The sequence below is a fragment of the Pristis pectinata genome, chromosome 4 (genome assembly GCF_009764475.1).
Source record: "Pristis pectinata isolate sPriPec2 chromosome 4, sPriPec2.1.pri, whole genome shotgun sequence".
Classification (NCBI taxonomy): Eukaryota; Metazoa; Chordata; class Chondrichthyes; order Rhinopristiformes; family Pristidae; genus Pristis; species Pristis pectinata.
The window spans coordinates 37,360,732-37,380,665 of record NC_067408.1 but is presented as its reverse complement, the minus strand read 5'-3'; the positions used below and the strand labels follow the sequence as shown (position 1 = coordinate 37,380,665).

The 19,934-nt window shown below is 40.2% G+C and overlaps 2 protein-coding genes across 7 annotated transcripts in view; one reads left to right on the top strand and one right to left on the bottom strand.

Annotated features, from left to right (window-relative positions):
* The window catches only part of arhgef37 (Rho guanine nucleotide exchange factor (GEF) 37), a 127,249-nt gene extending 108,411 nt beyond the window's left edge, over positions 1-18,838 (bottom strand). For 4 of the 5 annotated variants that reach the window (XR_007956162.1, XM_052013497.1, XM_052013501.1 and 1 more), the window contains exon 1: positions 18,647-18,838. Coding sequence is in view for 3 of the 5 variants with exons in the window: in XM_052013497.1 (XP_051869457.1) it covers positions 18,647-18,698 (52 nt within the window). In the remaining 2 variants the exon portion in view is untranslated. Of the gene's footprint in view, positions 1-12,747; positions 13,017-18,646 lie in introns of all 5 variants that reach the window. The other variant, XM_052013500.1, reaches the window with a different exon arrangement.
* A 135-nt stretch (positions 18,839-18,973) lies between these two features.
* csnk1a1 (casein kinase 1, alpha 1) overlaps positions 18,974-19,934 on the top strand; it is a 33,960-nt gene continuing 32,999 nt past the window's right edge. The window contains exons 1-2 of one of the 2 annotated variants that reach the window (XM_052013939.1): positions 18,974-19,284; positions 19,449-19,555. In XM_052013939.1, coding sequence (XP_051869899.1) covers positions 19,162-19,284; positions 19,449-19,555 — 230 coding nt within the window. In that variant the 5' untranslated portion in view covers positions 18,974-19,161. The remainder of the gene's footprint in view (positions 19,285-19,448; positions 19,556-19,934) is intronic. The other variant, XM_052013938.1, reaches the window with a different exon arrangement.

Sequence of the window (19,934 nt, the reverse complement as noted above, 5' to 3'; positions counted from 1 at the left end):
CATCCTCTAAGAGATAATCCCTTTGTCCTATCTACCCCTCCCCAACGTTCCCTGCAACTTAAAACTAACTTTATTTTCTCAGTTTTGCAGTTTTGATGAAGAGTCTTTGACCTGAAACATTAACTCAATTTCTCTTTCCATAGATGATTCCCGACTTGCTGAAGGTTTTCAATATTTTCTGTCTTTATTTCAGACTTCAAACATATGCAGTTTTTGATATTCAATTTTTGAGCGAGGTGACGTTAACAAGTTGATAAGGGTTTTCATAAATAATATGGATATAAAATCCAAAACTCAACTCAAAGGAACTTATAGGAGTGAGAAAGGGACATTCAATCTGCACTTCAAATATATGGCTTTACTTCATAATGGGTCACCCAGAACGCATCATAGAGGTCAAAGTCATAGGAAACCATAAGGCAGCAAAAAGTTAGTACAGTTGTGGGTCTAGTGTAGGGGTTGGGGGTCTGTGGTGGGTGGTGTCTGTGAGGTGTGGATCAAGTTCAATGCAATCCAGCATATTATGATTGGTCTCTCTGCACGCTTTCTCACAATAAAAAAAATCACTCACTATCAGACTATCAAGCATGCTCTTTGGTTGTATCAATGTTGTTTGCTGTTATGATGGCATCTGGCTGTGAGATCTATATTCTCATCAGCATGTGTAAAAGAAAGCATGCGTAGAGACCAGATCGTAATGTGCTGATTGCATTGGACTTTACCCATAACTCAAAGATAGCACCCACCATGGCCCCTCAACCCCCACACAAGCCCCATGGCCATGCAGCTCCCAAAGACCTTGAAACCTTGCTTCTACAGCTGAAAGCCTCACCTCTCCTGAACCAGGCATTAGTCATGGATGACACATTATTTTTAACAGTAAAACCCACTCATTTGCATCAAGTGTGACTGAAGTTTGTACCCCCAGAATTTTAATCTGCATATCCATTTGTGTGCACTGGAATTTCTAGGCTAGAATTTTACTGATGCCAAAAACAGAAGACTTCACTAAAGTACACTAAAAGATAAACAGGCTTGCAGACTCTATATAAAAGCCAATTATGTTCAATTACAAGAGTGTGAATTCATTCACTTCCTTGTTCCTTGGAAAGCAGGTATACAAGATGATACAAGAGGAACAAAAAGATCTGGTAAAAGGAGTATGCAAATTGTTAAAATCCAAGTTGATGAAGCTACATCGGGACCACAAAAAGTAAAACAAATTAATATCTGCCCCATTGAAAATGTGAAGCATAAAAAATGAAGCAGTGAGAAAATGTTACCAGTGTTTCCATTCATAATCATAAGTTTATAAAAGATTATAATTAACCAATATGTTTGATCCTCCTTCATTTATATTATGCAAGTTGCGGTGACTCGTCACTGATTTCTAATGGTAAGAAACTGATATGAACTAGTGATTGAGTCTGATGGGGTGAAGAAATTTAATTAAAATAAAGATTGTATCATGTGGATTACTTCATTTGTCTATGACTAATAGATAGAATTATATAGAAACTACAAGGCTTATTCAGCAACATATAATTCCACAGTAATGATTCACTGACAAGGTCACAAGTAAAATGTTTTCTGACTACAAGGGAAGCATTTTCCTGAGGACCATAGTGGCTCTGTAATGTGGTACCATTTTAATTTGAAGTTTTTTTGAAGGCAGTTTATAACTGCTTTTAAGTAATCACAGGTCTAGAGGTTTGTGTGTGTGATACTGTTTACTTCTGCATTTGGTTATTTACAGAATGGGACATAAATTGCATTGATTTCCTGTTTGAATTGTGTCACTTCAGAAATTTGTGAATCTACTTCAGCTAATGACATGATTTCCATTTTATGCTGTAATTCTTTGAGTAATGCTCCTTTAGAACTGAGACAGGAAAATCAGATCACAGTTTTCTGAGGTGTGCCTGACACTGGGCAATTTCAGAACAATGATTTAATGGTGCTGCTCCATGAGCACATCCCCGAATAGGGCAGAGAGCTTCACTCTGATGGGTTCCTTTACTTGTACCTCCAGAACTCTCCACTGCTATGCCATCCTCCACTCTCATAAACAAACCTTCCTTCCTCCGTCCCCAACTCCACAATCAACTCCTGACTCCAGCCTCTACTCCTCAACTCAATCCCTGGCTGAAGCCCCAATCTGATCCCACTACACCCAGTCTACTACTGATACCCTGATCTGAAACCCCCCCCATGACCAAAGACCTGATCTGTCCTCGACTCCTAACTATTGATCCTCTCCCCCTTGACATTATGTGCTCAGCACCAGTCCCTGATTTATCTGCTATTTTCCATTCTGTGTTCCACAATGGTACAGTATGGAAGGGTAAATGTATAAGGTGATGCATTTTGGGACATCAGAAAGGGGTAGGAGATATATAGTAAATGGTAGGGCACTAAGTAATATTGATTAGCGGAGAGACCTACGGGTCCAAGTCCATTGTTTCGTGAAAGCAGCAACCCAGGTGGAAAGGGTGGTGAGGGCGGCATATGGCATGCTTGCCTTCATAGATTGGGTCACAGAATACCCAATTGCGATGTTATGTTGCAACTGTACAAAACACTAGTTACGCTGCATTTGGAGTATTGCGTGTGGTTCTGGTCACATTATAGGAAGGTGTAATTGCGCTGGAGAGAGTGCAGAGGAGATTCACCAGGATAATGCCTCATTGGAGGAATTTAGATATGGGGAGAGATTAGATAGGTTGGGCTTGTTTTCCCTGGAGCAAAGGAGGCTGAGGGCTGATCTGACAGAAGTAAACAAGATTATGAGATGCATAGATAGGATAGATAGTCAAAAATTTTTCCCATGATCGGCTAATCAAAAACAAAAGTGTAAAGTTTTAAGGTGAGACAAAAAGGGAATCTTAGGAGTAAGGCTTTTACAGAGAGAATAGTTGATATTCGGAATGTGCTGCCAGAGCAGGTGGTAAAAGCAGGTACAACTACTATGTTTAAGAGACACACCTAAGTAGGCAAAGCATAGGAGAATATGGTCCTAATGTTGACAAATGGGATTACTGTAGATGAGCAAAAAAGTCGGCATGGACATGGTGAGCTGAAGGGTCTTCCTTTGTGTCTACAACTCTATGATTACTATGTAGTACTTGATGATATGGACTCTTGCATGGCTAAATTTTGCTGTGGCAGACTCACAACCAAGATGGTCATTCATGCATTGTGCAACAGCCCTTCAGTGCATTTTTTTTGGTGTCAATGGATTTCTAGATCTGATGGCTTAAGGCTTAACTTACAATTATTTTAACCAAGTGATTTATGTCAAATTAATGTTGTTATAACTTTCTTTTGATCAATCGTATTTATGTGCACAAAAGTGTAGCAGTTAGTGTAACACTATTACAGCACCAGCGACCCTAGTTCAATTCCACTACTGTCTGTAAGGAGTTTGTACATTCTCCCCGTGTCTGCGTGGGTTTTCTCTGGGTGCTCCGGTTTCCTCCCACATTCCAAAGACGTACAGGTTAGGAGCTGTATGCATGCTACATTGGCACCGGAAGAGTGGCGGCTCTTGCGGGCTGCCCCCAGCGCATTCTCAGTAACACAAAAAGATTAATTTCCATGTACATGCAACTAATAAATAAATAGAAGTATCCAGTTTAGAAGCATCAGAAATTACAGCATCCAAACCAGCTCTAATTTTTCAGCCCAAAACTACGATTGTTTCTTAAATTAGGGATGCCCAAGTTATGACTTGGTTCACTGAAGGAGCCTGTGATATTCTATTGTGTACAACCTCCAAGGCATTGTACAAAGCCTTCATCTGCAATCTCTCACCTTTACAAAAAGTGAAGATTATGCAGAATATGAATTGTGGAATAGATCACAGAGTGATGAAGGATCAGAGAGAGGATCACAGAAGGATATCCTAGAAATGATCATGAAGTGTGCTAGGGAGATGATCAGAGGGAGATACAAGAGGTGGTTGGAGATTGGATGGGACAGATAATTGTGGAGGGTGGTGGAGAAGATGAACTGCTGAGAATTGGGCAGATGATCAGGGAAATTGAGCAAATTGTTAAGGGGGTGGGGATGGCCAGATGATTGGAGAAAGTACCTGTGACAATCTTGGTCTGAGGAACTTCTGCACCAATTTGAAAATAGTCCTTCAAGTAGTAAAGTCGGGCAATCCTAATTTAAGCGAACAAACAACATTTCTAATCAGCAAGGACATTACGCTAATCACATCATGGAAGAGATGACTGGGTTCATGATTGAATCTTACCTGCTGATTTTCTGCTAGAGACGAACCAGGATTGAAAACGTATCTAATTTTGTGATCAATTAGAATGATACACAGCAGAATTTGTAGGCTACCTGAATTTTCTGCAGCCCAAGTAACACGAGCCTTAACAGATAACAGTAATCCTCTGTTCCCATGTCTTAAATTTTACAGTAATTGAGGGTATTAGTCCAGATATTTAAGCAATGTTTCTACATACAATTTAAAATTTATTTATATGCCTACTCAAATCCCAAATGGGTCAATGTTACTAACCCAGTAAGAATATCCTCTTGGGAAATAAAAGGATGCAGATGGACTTCTAACATTCAAAAAAATAGTAAAGTTAATGTGAGGAAAGATAAAAATGCTGAACTAGAGTAGATATAAGAAAGTAGGAGTAGGCCATTTGGCACCTTGTAGCAGTTCCTTCATTTAATAAGATCATGGCTGAAATTTTACAGCAGTGGTACTTTCCTGCATATCCCTTTATAATTGAAAATCCATCAATTTCTATTTTGAATAAAGTTAGCGACAGAGCCACCACAGTATTGACAGGTACAGGATTCCAAAGATTCTCAAGCCTCTGGATGAAGAAAATTTTTTGAGGAAGTAACTGATGGAATTGACAAAGGAGAACAAGTGGATATGGTATATTTCGATTTTCACAAGGCCTTTGGTAAAGTCCCATATTAGAGGTTAGTATGAAAAATTAAAGCACATGAATGAGGGTAATATAGTTTTATGGAATGAAAGTTGATTGACAGACAGGAAACAGAATAGCATATTTGCATGAAGTAGCAGGCAGTGATTTGTGGCGTACAGCAAAATCAGTGCTTGAGCAACTCCTATAATATAGTAATGAGTTGGATGAAGGAACCGAATGTAATATTTCTAAGTTTGTTGACAACATGAAACTGGGTGGGATGGTAGGTTGTGAGGAAAAGGCAAAGTGGTTTCAAGGTGATTTAGACAAATTGTGTAAGTGAGCAAATACATGCAGATACAGCATAATGTAGATAGATCTCAATTTATCCACTTCACTTGGAAAAACAGAAAGGCAGCGCCAGCGTCCCGGGTTCAATCCTGAAATCTGGTGCAGTCAGTGTGGAGTTTGTACATTTGCCTTTTCTTTTTCAATCTTTTTATTAATTTTCAAATTAATACAGATTAACACATATAACATTGGTAATTATACACGTAATACAAAGAGATCGGGAGGACAATCATGACATATATAGTCATAAAGAATAAAAAATATATTCTAGGCCCAACAGTTTCTTGGTAAACGAATATATTACAAAAAAAAATCAAAAGGAGAAAGAAAAAGATTGATTATATAAAAAAAAACCAAATCAAGAAAAAAAATTGTAAGTAATAAAACGAAACAAACTAAAAAAATTTCAAAAGAAAAGAAAACTGGACTGATATTTCTCGATGAACAAAGAGCATTATTATGTCGTCAACTCCACTCCTCTAAATTCAAAGATTATTGAAGAGGGATCTATATCATATGAAAATATTGAATAAATGGACTTCAAACTTCCTCAAATTTAAGCAAAGAATCAACAGTGCCACTCCCAATTTTTTCTAAGTTTAAACACGATATATACATTTGCCTTTTGACCGTGTGGGTTTCTCCGTGGTTTGGAGTTGATGGGAGTGTGGGGAGAATAGGTTACAGGAAAAAATAGTGAGGGAATGGGATTGTTCTGTGAGCTGGAACAAATTCAAATGGCCTCTTTCTTAAATTGTCCCTAGTGTGTATGTGAGGGGAAGACCCTGGGGGGGATTCAATGGGAAAGTGGGGAGAATAAAATGGTATCACATAGTATAGGGTATGTGTGTACTTAATGATCAGCATGGATTCTGTGAGCTGAAGAGCCAGTTTCTGTGCCATATAACTCTCCGACTCTATTCTGTGTTGTGAGGAGGTATAGAAATAGAGAACAGAAGAGACAGAATTAAGAGATACAGAAAAAAAAGTCAAAGGAAAAATTAGTTAAAAATCTGACTTTAAGCTCTGAGAACAATTTCCCACTGAAATCATTCAATTTTGGGCTCAAAGAGATTGATTGTCACTGCAAGACATTTGTCATATCATTAAGAAGGTACATACGTTGCAGTGAGTTTGAGGTATAAATCCAGCGATTTCTAAACAGATTGAAGCTTTTGTGTAATTTTAAGGGCTACGATTTAACTGCTTTTGGGAAAAAATATACAGCTAATTATTTATTTCAATAGTTTTTTTTAAATGACAGATGTTCAGAAACACTGAAAAACCTTAACAGCTTTCACAGCAGGCAAAGACTGGGGACAAGGTTTTGTCAGCTACCAGAAGCTTCCAAACTTCCAAACAGATTTTATGGGTAGGCTTGTTCTGGCTCATCATATCAGTTCATTACATTGCTTGAGACCTCTCTCAACCACATGATCTCCCAAGCCCTTCTGAGCCAGTGAGACCAGCCTTCTGGCAATGGGGAAAGGACAACAAATTAAAGGACCACAGTCAGAAAAATCTGGGCTATTAAATTTAGAGCATTTGACCATTGTCCCTAATTAACTTGTTTTGTAATCTTTGTAAATACTCTCCCCTGGAGAATCTAGATTTTGTCAATTCACTGATGTTAATGCAATCATAAGAACCTAAGAAATAGGAGCTGGAGTAGGCTATCTGGCCCGTCAAGCCTGCTCCACCATTCAATAAGATCATGGCTACCTCATTAAGACACAGTTACATAGATTTTTGTATAGTAGGGGAATTAAGGATTATGGGGAAAAGGCAGGTAGGTGGATCCGAGTCCACGGCCAGATCAGCCACATCTTATACTGTAATTACCCCCATCCGCCTTCAAGGGTGCTGCAGTCCCACCATAACTCCAAGAGTATATTAAGAGCAAAACACATTAAGTTATTTGGCTAAAGTACTTATTAATGTATAAGAATGGCAGAAAGTAATATTTTAATATTGGGGCTGAATTATATCTGTGTACCTGACTCTAATTAAACCCTGCCTACAAACTTATTTCAGCTGAAAGTCACATTTAAGGAGAGGTTTTAAAACTGACTGCAAATAGGAGTGTTAATCACTAGTGTGCTCCTTCCCTCTCCATCCCATTCCATTGCGGGAATAACTTCTAAACTGAGATATAATATTTTTATAATAAACTGCATGCACTAAGCAAATGTCCAACTGCAGCTAGATGGTATCTATGGGTGAAAAACCCCTTGAATGTAGAACCCTTCTTCTGGTAGGGAGGTTTATCTAAGGAAGGGTTAGGATATCTTAGAAGTGCTCAAGCATGGCGGCAATGTTGAGGGAGAAAAGATTCCTGTATACATCACCACTAATACTGGGTTAGAAACCTGGGAATGAACTCTGGATTAACACAACAATGAAATATGTAAATTAAATGAAGGTATTCTACAAAAACCATTATAGAAAGAAGGACAACTATAACTAAAAAGGCAATTTAGTGATAGTCATTTTTTTTCTGAGAAAAGTAAAATAAGCAACAAATTATTCGATTAAGAATAGAATTATACTTGTTTACCACAGCAGAATTCACAGAGAGAGAAATAGATTATATTTAAAAATAACCAAGAATGCACTTCGGATACCAAGATGGCCTTAATTTTCCATGTGATAAATTGTGGATCTCAGCTAATTGGTCCAAGCTGTCAAGGAAGGCACTTGCAGAAAGAAAAAAACTTGCACTAAATTGTACCTTTTCTGAGCCCATTTATATTTAATGTGGCACTCTTGAGGTGAAGTCACCGTTGTAACGCGGAAACATGACAACCAATTTGCATACAAGTTCCTCCGAAGAGTAACGTAATAACAACCAGATAATCTAATTTTGACTATCTGGAGGCTGGGTTGCAGTGTAGTTATGAGGAATGCAATTCTGAGAACAAATAGTTTTTATTCAGTGTTTATAATTAGAGTGGGGGAGTTTAAACAGGGAGGTGGTGTTGGGGTGGCAACAGAAAAAAATCTCTGAAGCAGGGCGCACCAAGAGAAGTTTGAGAACATCAAGATTAAGAGATGTATGTTGGTCAGGAAATCTGGGAGAACCCTCCTGCTTTTTGTTAAAATATCACCATGGATTATTTAGTCTACCCAAGAAGGCAAACATGGTCTTGGTTTAATTGTGTCTCATCTGAAAGCCCACCACCATGACAATGCATGAAATCCCTCAGTACTGCATTGAAGAATCATCTGGATTATGTGCTCAAGCTTCTGAATTGGGATTTGAATTTACAACCTTTTGACTTTCTGCTTCTGAAGTTTAGTTTTGGTTAATTTTATGCATTATGTGTCATAAAAGTTGCTAAACTTAATATAAATAAGAAGAGAAAAATTGAAATCAATTGAAGTGAAGATTGGAAAACCTAAATCCAGGAGCTAGCCTACACAATTTTGAGAAGAAACTTCAAAACGAGGAGTGAATGAAGCAGCAAGACGGAATAGGGAATATGATTTTTGTTGCTGCACTGAACTTCTGTTTTGCATAATCCTCCAATTATAATCAACACACATTTTTATGAATTTGCTCTAACTATAGTAGAAACTTTTTCTATAACGATCAATTAAAAAATTTATGTTTTGAGAAATCAGTTCAACCAGGCTGTTTTGACTGAGACTGACATAGTAATAGACTTGAGAGAAAGTAGCTTATAAAAGTTTAAGAGGAAAAACAACAAAATTTAAAAGCAATGTTATATAACACCTCATAAGAAAAAAGATGTCTGACGGCACTATGCTGGAGAAAGACAAAGCATGGGTAAGACAAGTAAAGAGACACAAGTGTGATTCTGGTGCTGGGATTGTTAAGAGTATTAAATAAGTATTTGACGAAAGATAGGAAGGTATCTGAATGGAAATGCTGCTCCAGAGAGCTCAGGGCATGGAGGCAGGGTGGTTAAAAGATTGGATTTCATGGTAGAGGAGTGGGAGCAATGAACAAAGAGTTATCTGATGGAAGGCATGTGCAGGAATGTACACTTGCTAACGTAGGATGCATGAGCTGATGGAAAGATTTGCAAGCAAGGAGGTGGATCTCAAAGCTAACCTTCGGGGTCACAGAGAGGTTAGTGAACACACAGGTCGTGATGAACACAATGTATGCTGCAGCACTTTGGTGCTTGTGGAGAGTGAAGACGGGAAATTTAGTAACAGGAATTCAAAAATGAGCAAAAAAACTGCTGGAGGAATCAGTGGGTCAGGCAACACCTGTGGAGGCAAAGGGATAGTCAATGTTTTGGAGCAAGACCTTGCATGATGATGAGCAGATGAAGACTGATAGGGAAGGAAGGGGGAAAGATAATGACAGAGGCTGGGAGGTGATTAGAGGAGACATCAAAGGGCTGCAGATAATGAAATCTGATAAGAAAGGAAAGTGATGACGCAAACCAGATAAGGGAGGAATAATGGGCAGATGGGAACTGTGGGGAAAAGGGAGGGGATAGGGGACTAAGGAGATAGAGTATGTGGATGATAGGCATATGGAACCAAGCTGGGGAGAGGAAAGAAACAGGGTAATAGGGGATTGGGCATTGAGGGTTCGAAAGAAGGGGTGTGTGCAAGAGGGCCTGAATGGATCAGATAGAAAGAGAAAGGAACAGAGGGGATGTGGGTTAACCAAAATTGGAAAATTCAATGTTCGTGCCATTCGGTTGTAGACTGCCCAGGAGGAATACAAGGTGCTGTTCCTCCAGTTTGTGATTGGCCTCACCCTGGTGGTGGAGGAGGCCAACAACAAACAGGTTGATGTGGGAATGGGGAAAGGAGTTGAACTGGCTTTCAACTGGAAGCTCAGCATCCCTCCCTTATTGCCTAGTTGAGGTTCTGACTAAATTTTTCAATTTAATCTGGACATAAGAGGATTGGAGAACTGCTAATGTCGTACTATTATTTTAAAAAGGGAAGAAAGGCTAAATGGAGTAACTCCAGATGCAATTAATTTAACTTTGGTGGACAACTTAATGGAATCAATCCTAGGAGGCAGCAGAAATCTTCATTTGGAAAGACACAGATTAATCAAGGACAGTCACAATGGATTTGTTAAAGTTGGCTATCTGTTTGACATTGAGCAGGGAAATTTTAGATTGTGTATCTTCTGGTCAGTTAGCCAGAAAAATGGCAAACACAGAGTTTGATTCAGAGAAATATTAGGTAATGCATTTGGGGATGCAACAGGGGAAGACAATACACAACAAATGAGACGATATTGAGTGGGCTGGAGAAACAAAGGAACCTTGAATGTACATCTACAGGTCTTTAAAGGAAGCTAAGCAGGTCAATAAGGAAGTTAAACAGACATTGGTAAATTGGTACTGTATATTATTGTCACATGTACCGAGGTACAGTGAAAAAACTTTGTTTTGCATGCCATCCATACAGATCATTTCATCACATCAGTGCATTGAGGTAGTACAAGGGAAAAGCAATAACATAATGCAGAGAGAGTACAGTGCAGACACACAATAAAGTGCAAGGCCACAATGAGGTAGATTGTGAGGTCAGGAGTCTATCTTATTATACAAGGGGACCATTCAATATAACAGTGGGATAGAAGCTATCCTTGAACCTGGTGGTACGCGCTTTCAGGCTTTTGTATTTTCTGCCCAATGGGAGTGGGGAGAAGAGAGAATGTCCAGATTGGGGTCTTTGATTATGTTGGCTGCTTTATTGAGGCAGTAAGAAGTGCAGACAGAGTCCATGGAGGAGGGGCTGGTTTTTGTTAAGTGTTGAGCTGTGTCTTTGTGCTGTATGGTTCTAACTTCTGGTCACCACATTACAGGAAAGATGTGATTACACTGGAGATGGTGCAGAAGAGATTTACAAAGGCATTACTAAGGATTAGCAAACTGAAACCACAAGCAAAGATTGAATAAACTGCCTTTATCCTCTTTAGAACAGAGACAGTTGAGGTGGGTGTTATGAAGAACCAGGAGAGAGCAAAAGTACCTATTTCCCTTGGCAGAGAGGTTGAAAGTTAGAAAAAATGGAATTGCTTCTGTCCACTTGAGAAAACAAGCACCTTCTCGGTCTAACACCACATCTGAAAGATATTGGCCTAGAAATCAGGTTGCATAGCTGTGTTTATTTTTGAGCCATGACATTGAAAATAAATCTTGGACAGTATGAAATATGAAAACTTCTATTGTTCAGTTGTTTCACTCCAGAAATTTCACTGAATGCTTTGCAACATGAAGTACACTTGTATATTTGAATTAATTTCCATGTTAGACATACATTAGATGCCAACCATACCTCAATGGGCACTCCTGAGACAATCATATTTTTCTTGTTCAATGCAGGACTGAGTTCCTCATTAAATTAAGTCCCACACTTATGTTCTATTCATCAGCCCCAACCCCTCAAGTACTGACACAGACCTTACCCCATACATCCCCCCCCCCATCCCACGATGCACCCTGTCCGGGATTTCATCACTCTCCAATCCCTAAAATTTCCTCCGATCATCCCATCCACCAAGGCCACTGATGGAAATCCCGATCTCAACCAACCATGCCACCCTTGATCCTAATTGTTACACAACTCCTCCACACTTGGGCCTAATCCTGATTGTCAAATTTCACTTCCACTACTTCCTGTTGAACTATGACCTCATCTGATCACTGACCTGACCGAACTATTCCTAAACTACCATCCAGTGCCCCTCCCACCCCTGCCCCACAGCAACTAATCAAGTCCCTGGCTGCCGGTTCTCCACCCATCCCCAGTCTCAGGCTTGGCCTCAATCACAGCTGGCATATGTTCCCCTGTTCAGTATCTACAAAAACCTTGATGGTTGCATGCCTGCATTGCTCCCTGGAGACTGTACTGGAGTGTAAGCCAAGCTTTAATGTTCAAGTCTCAAGAATGGGATTTGAAGCTATGAATTTCTGTGCAGAGGCAAGATAGGTACCCACTGAGCAGCCAGTGATGCAGATCTATGACCAAATCAGGATTGTGCGCAACTTTGTGGGAAAATGAAGTTGTTGCATCCTCTGACATTATTATGCTAGCCTGTCCAGAGCACTGCTGAAGTAATCCTAAAGTTGCTACGATCTGCGGATTGTATGTACCGTTATTATAAAGGTCACAATCGAAGGGCAACTGATATTGAGTCCAGTGGCAGGTACATTAATAACAAACTGTTCCCCACTGGATTATAATCAGTATTTTGATTCCAATTGAGTGGTAAGTATTCCATTGTGAGCCTTGGCTCATGAAAGAGGAAATGTCACTAATAAAGTAGCTGAAGGCGACTGGGTTGAAGGTGGTTCCCTGAGGAATTCTTGTAATAATATCCTACAAACATACCAATTAGGAGCAGGAGTAAGCCACCTGGCCCTTTAAGCCTGCTCTGCCATTTAATAAGATCACGGTTGACCCAATTGTAGCCTCAAATCTGGATTCCTGCCAATTGACAGTAATCTTTCATCCTGTTGCTTATCAATAATTTATCTAAATCTACCTTAAAAATATTCAAAGACTCTGCTTCCGGCACCAATTGAAGAGGAGGGGTTACGGATGCTTGCTTCTGCCATTCATAACAATCTTCTTTGCTTCACAAAGTATCTTTTTGTGGCCTTTTTTTTACTTCAATTTTCCTGAGGTTAATTAAGTTGGTCACAGTTTGAATCCTTTTGTTTTAATTTAAGTTTTTCTTCTTATTTTGATTCAAAATCTACCTCTTCAAAAGAGCCAGAGATAGGAACATTTTGAAGTGGTGAGTTGCTTTACCTAGAATACATAATATAAAGCAATTTTTTTTAAAAAAAAGGAAATAGAATATACACTTTAAAATGGAAGTACATGTTTAAAAAGGATATATACTTTGAAAAGGAAATTTTCTTTTAGTAGGAAATATTTCAGAACTGTGGATAAAGAGCAGGGGAATGGGACCTATTGGAATCCTCATTCAAAGAGCTGGCACAGGTATCATAGGTTGCAATGGCTTCCTCTTTTGTTCTGTAAGATTTTGATTTTCACAGTGGTTTTGAGTTCTTATGAAAACTTTTCATCCTGAAACATTTACCCTTTTATTTGTGGGAAGAGAGCGAGCAGTTAAGGAACTGAAAGTCTTGATTGTATGGGTTTGCCTCAGATCATGCCAAATTTGACAGCAGGATCTGATTATCATTGGAATTACTTTCCCAGAATCAAGTTGCCAGATTACGAGACTGGCTGGTTAATGTGTACATGGGTCTGGTACAAATCTCAGTAGGGAATTAGAGAGAAGAGGCAAGGGGAAATCAAGGTTTGGGGAGGGGAGGGTGGTGAATAATGATGTGGCTGCTTGGAGATTATTGGTCAGGTGTGCAAAGGTGGAGGGGCACAAGATTATAGGGAAGCCACTGGAAGATTCCAGGCTATAAAGAACACTGTGAAGGCATTGGATGGTGATGGATTAAATAATCGTTGTGGACGTAAACTAGATAATTTGGTGGGCTATAGGATATCTTTTCTGATCCACCAGCTATCCTGGACAGGCACTTCTCTGTTCTAACCAGCCTTCATTATATCCCTTTAACTGCTGGGATTCCCAAGGCTTAGAAAACTTACTGGGAATTGTTAAAAGTTGGAACAGAAGTAAAAATGTTAAACATGTAGTGTGATTAAAATATTTAAATGAAGGGATCTCCTCCTGTGGGTATTCTCATTTGCACCTACGATAAAACCAGATATAGCTATACTCAAGGTTGTTTGGGTTGTTTCTAAATTAATTAACTTCCCATCCAGTTAATTTCTTAACGATGCTGGAGGAAGTCAGCAGGCCAGGCAGCGTCCGTGGAGAAAACCAGGCGGTCAATGCTTCGGGTCAGGACACTTCTTCAGGACTGAGGAATGGTCCTGACCCGAAGCATTGACCGCCTGGTTTTCTCCGCGGACGCTGCCTGGCCTGCTGACTTCCTTCAGCATCATAGCGTTTTTCATCTAGATTCTAGCATCTGCAGTCCTTTGTTTCTCCAATGAATTTCTCTTCTCCCTACACCAAATTGCCACTCCCCTTATTTTTAAGGGTTAACAGTGCCCATTTTCTCCCCCCACAGATGTTGCTTGATCAACTGAATATGCTCAGTACTTTGTGTTTTTTTATTTTGGATTTCCAGCATTTGCAATGTTCTTCCTCTGTATTTCTTTTTCTCCTGTTTACTTTCCATCTTTTATGAGCAAAAAAAAAATCACAGTGCTTCATCACGTACTTTGGATGATAGCACCCATTAGTTTTGAAATGTAATCACTACTATGGTGAAGGCAAATGTGACAACATTGCACACAATAAGGTCCAGAAGAGGTAACTAAGATGAATAACCAGTTCTTTTTTCTCTCAGTTGGGTGAGGAACAGGAGCCAGACCACTGCTCCTTTATTTTTTACAAATAGTTTAGTATGGCACATTGCCCTTCATTAGTCAGGAGATTGAGTTCAAGAGCTGTGAGGTAATGATGCAGCTCTATAAAACCCTAGTTAGACTACACTTAGAATATTGTGTTCAGTTCTGGTCACCTCACTTTTGGAAGGATGTGGATGTTTTTGAAAGGGTGCAGAGGAGATTTACCAGGATGCCACCCAGATTGGAGAGCATGCCATATGAGGAGAGGTTGAGCGAGCTAGGGCTTTTCTCTCTGAAGTGAAGGAGGATGAGAGGTGACCTGATGGAGGTGTACAAGATGATTAGAGGCCTAGATCGAGCAGACAGCCAGAGACTTTTTCCCAGGGCAAAAATGGATAACGTGAGGGGGGCATAATTTTAAGGTGATTGGAGGAAAGTACAGGAGGGATATCAGAGGCAGATTTTTTGACATAGAGAGTGGTGGGTGCGTGGAACGCTCTGCTAGGGGCTTTGGTAGAGGCAGATACTTTTGGGATGTTTAAGAGACTCTTAGATAGGCACATGGATGACAGAAAAATGGAGGGATGTGTGGGAGAGAATGGTTAGATTGATCTTAGAGTAGGTCAAAAGGTTGGCACAACATCGTGGGTCGAAGGGCCTGTAGTGTGCTGTAATATTCAATGTTCTATCTCCTCAGGAACACACTTAATTTTCAATATGGTTTGTAGGCTTATGAAACATTGAAAAGAACACTACAAACTGTTTGGACATTTTAAATCATTATTTTGTTTCCTTTATTTTTTTTAATAATATTATTCTATTTTCTCTCTTGCTTCATCTTAAGATTTTCTGTGCCTGTGGAAAACCCAGGGTTAAATATTGTATTTAGCTACTACAATCAGTGCAAAAATGCAAGAAGTCTCAGTGATGGTATTAGAAGAAAAATTAAAAAAGCAAATGTGGAAGTACACAGCACATCAGCTGCATCTGTCGAGAGAGAAAATAGACTGGCATTTCACATTGGTGATCTTGCATGATGTGCTGAGTATTTTCAGGAGTTTCCACTTAGGTTTCAGATTTCCAGAATCTGCAGCATTTTGCCTTTGTACTAAGTTACATGGATCTGCTAAAAAAAAATTCTAAACACTTCAAGAAGGTAACTGAATGAGATATTGCCCTGGGTTAGGTTTAGTGATAAAAGTAAATTCACGGCTGCCCTCTGAAATAATTTTTTCACAGGATGAAGGGCATTTTTAAATAATTTATTCAAACTGTATTTTGATGCTGTAATGGTGTGCTCACAGATCCTGGTGCAAGAATGATCTTGTGTTTCAGACTAGGTATATGATACAAGCTGATGCTACACTGAGTTACTTAGTGTGTGCTGCGTCATTGGAATTGCTGTACTTATATATAAATAAATTTAGAACAAGGCTTCCTCTGCATATTTAGGCGAACACAAAATACCTCATGGCAATTTTCTCAGCAGGGAGTTCTCCTGGAGCACTGGACAACATTCATTCCTCACACAACATAAAGAGAGATTAACAAGTCATTTATCATATTGCTATATGTGGGATCTTGTGAGTATAAATTGGCTTCAATATTTTCAATATAAAGCGGTTACATTCTGAAAAGTAATTTGCTTGTTGTGAAATGTTTCAGTATTTCCTAGGTATATCAGAAATATCATACAAATTAAAGCCTTTATTTTTATAGAGGCCAAATGGCTGCTCCCCAGTAAAAGCTGGAGAAATTTTTAGACCTGATGGCATGAAACTATATCTCAGTTAGTGAAAATATGGCAGTCGAGGAGTATCACTGGTCCATTTCATTACATCATATTATTAATATTTCTCAAGTTTGAATAGCTGGATTTGGAAACGTGCTTTAATCTAATAAGTTTGCACACTAAGTTTGAGATTTATATATGGTCACAGAAGTCAGACACCTGATATGTTAACTCTTCTTATGTCTCTTTACTGATATTCCTTGACCTGCTGATGTATGTCTTTTGCACACAAGTTTGCCTGGGATTGTTATTGCCTTCAGAGCCTTAGGCCACTTCCATGTAGAATGAACCAGAGGAAATAATCCATTGCTAGTTTGATAAAAGAATGCTAGACCAATTAATTACCAGCCAGGTCAATCAGCCTATTACCACTAATGCAGAAATTTTCAGTAAAGACTTTTAGCTTCCTGATATGCAGAGCAAAAATGGGGAGGCGAGGGTGGTGGGAGAAGGGGTGGTAGTCAGCGGATGGGAAACATGATATTACCTTCAACACATATGTGTTGAAGGTAATATCATGAACTGAACTTATTACTCATGGGACATGCAAATAATTAGATTGTGAGGGTGAGAGGATATTATGCAGAACTTCTATTTAAACACATTTTGCAAGCATGAAATCAGCCACATATTTGCCATCACCACAAGAGCACGTCAGAGACTGGTTATCCTGTACTGAGTGACTCATCACCCGAAGTCTTTCCAACATCTATGATGTACATCAAGAACATGACGGAATCCTCTCCATTTGCCTGGAGACTGCAGCTCCAACAACCATCAAAAAGCTTGATGCCATCCAGCACAAAGCAGCCCTTAATGGTAAAAAAAAGACATGGTAAAAGTTGCTGGAAACACTCAACAAGACTGGCAGCATCTATGGAAAGAAAAAAAAAGTTAACATTTCAGGTCTGAGACCCTTTGTAGTTCTGACTCAAAATATGTATGGAAGAAAGCATGACAGCTCTCCTGTAATCAGATCTGGAAGCTATTTAATGACTTTATAAGATGAAAAAAAAATGACTTCTGTAGTGCATTCCTACATCCTAATGTACCTGATCACTCTAACAATCTCACTTTACTTACCCCAACTGATACAGATCTAACATACTGGAAATCATTCAATACAGAGCACTCTCCTTGATAGGCACACCAGCCACGCTTAAAATTTCATTCCCTCCACTACTAGTGCACAATGGGTGCAGGACCAATTATCTGATGCATTGCTACAAATTGTGAAAGTTTCTTTAATAGCACCTTACAAACTCACATCCTCCAACACTTAGGATTATAAAGACAGTACGTACCCTGGAATACCATCACCTTTGAATTTCTTTGCAAGTCACACCATATAGATTTCAATGATTTAGGTAATTATCATCATCATTACTGGGTCAAATTGGGGAACTCTATCCAATACCTACTGTGAGCACCTTCAGCTCATAGTGCAGCAGTTCAAGAACAGTTATAATGTTCTAAATGATAACTAGGAATAGGCAATAAATGATGACATTACTTATGTACTGACAGAAAATAAATCAATAAATATTTTTCATAGGTCCTGCAAACATTTATATTGCATTTATTTATTTGCCAGATTGGACTATCCTAGTGTGCACCAGGCAGCTGCATCCTCAATGAACATAGACTCATGGCAAACTCTTCTGTACCAGCCACCCTTGCAACAACTCTATATCATCCCTTTGTTTATTAATCCACATTGGCTCATAGTCCACTAACACCTTGATTTTAAAATATTTCTTAATTTTTTTTAAAGGTCCTCACTCCTTCCTATCTCAGCTTCAGAGTATGAGTACTGTGAGTCTTCTGTTCTCAAGAGTCAGCAGCCTATATCTTGAACTTGGCGAGCACCAGAAAAGCACAAATAAAACCTTGCTCAGCAGATCAGGCAGCACCTATCATTGGAACCAACATGTCTTCCTGGAGCTCTGTAGCTTGTTTGGTGACTGGATCAAATCATATCATCACAAAACTCTGCGGTAAAAAGGATCAATCTGCCGTTCCAAGCTGCTCAGTGCACCCTTTCATTCCAGAAAGAAAAATCAGGACTGGAGCTCAGCCCATTCTGATGAAGGGCCTCTGACATGAAAGGTTCACTTTGTTGTTTCCTCTCACAGGTGCTGCCTGACCAGCTGGGTATTTCCAGCATCCTTTTATTCCACCTCAGCCCAGACACGTTGAAGACACCGCCACACAATATGTTGAAACAAGGTCAGGCAACTCAAACCTTGGCTTCTCTGTCTGCAGACGTTGCTCGACGTGCTAAGTACTCCCAGCATTTTCTGGATTTAATTCAGATGTCCGGCAACTACAGGGATCTTGCATTCCGGACCCATTAAGGAGCACCGGTCCTCCGGCATCCTGAAGCTTAGGGTCTTCGCGTCGTTGAGCTCCGGACTACATAACCCACAATGCAACATGGCCACGCCCCCCCGCCTCCTCACGTCCCTGTGTGTCGTCATGACCGGGGAGAGGGGTGTGGGTCCCATCACCATGGCAACCAGCGCGAGAACGAGATGATGATTGTAAAAAAGCGATGACGTAGGTTTCCCCGCCCCACAAGCCTTTGCAAAGAAGAAAGAACTTGACGGTGATAAGATGGAGCATTAGGGAGAGTCGGCGCTCTAGGGGGGCAGAAGGGATCGGATCGGAATAATTCACGGGGCGAGAGTGACACATCTCGGTGGCTTCTATATGTTCGCGCTTCATCTGTCCTTGTGCTGAGAGAAACTAAGGTCGAGGATGGCCAGCGCCAGTGGTTCGAAAGCGGAATTTATCGTCGGTGGAAAATACAAACTGGTCAGAAAGATCGGCAGCGGCTCGTTTGGGGATATCTACCTGGCGATCAACATCACCAACGGCGAGGTGAGTGAGGGCTCCTCTGCGCCCCTCGCCGCTCTTCTGCCCGCTTGTCGTTGTCTTTCATCGGCTGACGAAGCTTTTTCTCTCTCTCCCACCCCCACCCAACCTCCCCAAAACCTTCCTATCCTCTCTTCCCCCCCCCCCCCCCATTTCCGTCACGTTTCTAGGAGGTGGCCGTGAAATTGGAATCACAGAAAGCGAGGCATCCTCAGCTTCTCTACGAGAGTAAACTGTACAAAATCTTGCAGGGAGGAGTCGGCATCCCGCACATCCGGTATGTTCATTGCTAAACTTTGTGTTTTCTGTTCCCCCCTCCACCATCACACCACCCCTTCCTCGCATTTGTGCTGGAGGCGACCTGGTCCCTCCTTTTCTTCACCTTCTTCCCCCCCCCCCCCCCACGCTCCTCCCCCTCAGCTGAATCAAAAGGCCTATGAGAAACAGAAAGATTTGTGTCCCTAATTCTTCCACCCACTCCTCTTTCTCTTTCCACCCCCCACCCCCCGTTTTGTACATTCAGATTTTACTAGAATTGATCGTGCATGATGAGTAGTTTGCTCTTAAATAAAGACTAAACTTCGTGCCAGCGACCACTTTCTCTTCCAGCAGTCGCTCTGGCCTATCGACGGTGTCCTTTATTTCTGTTGCATTAT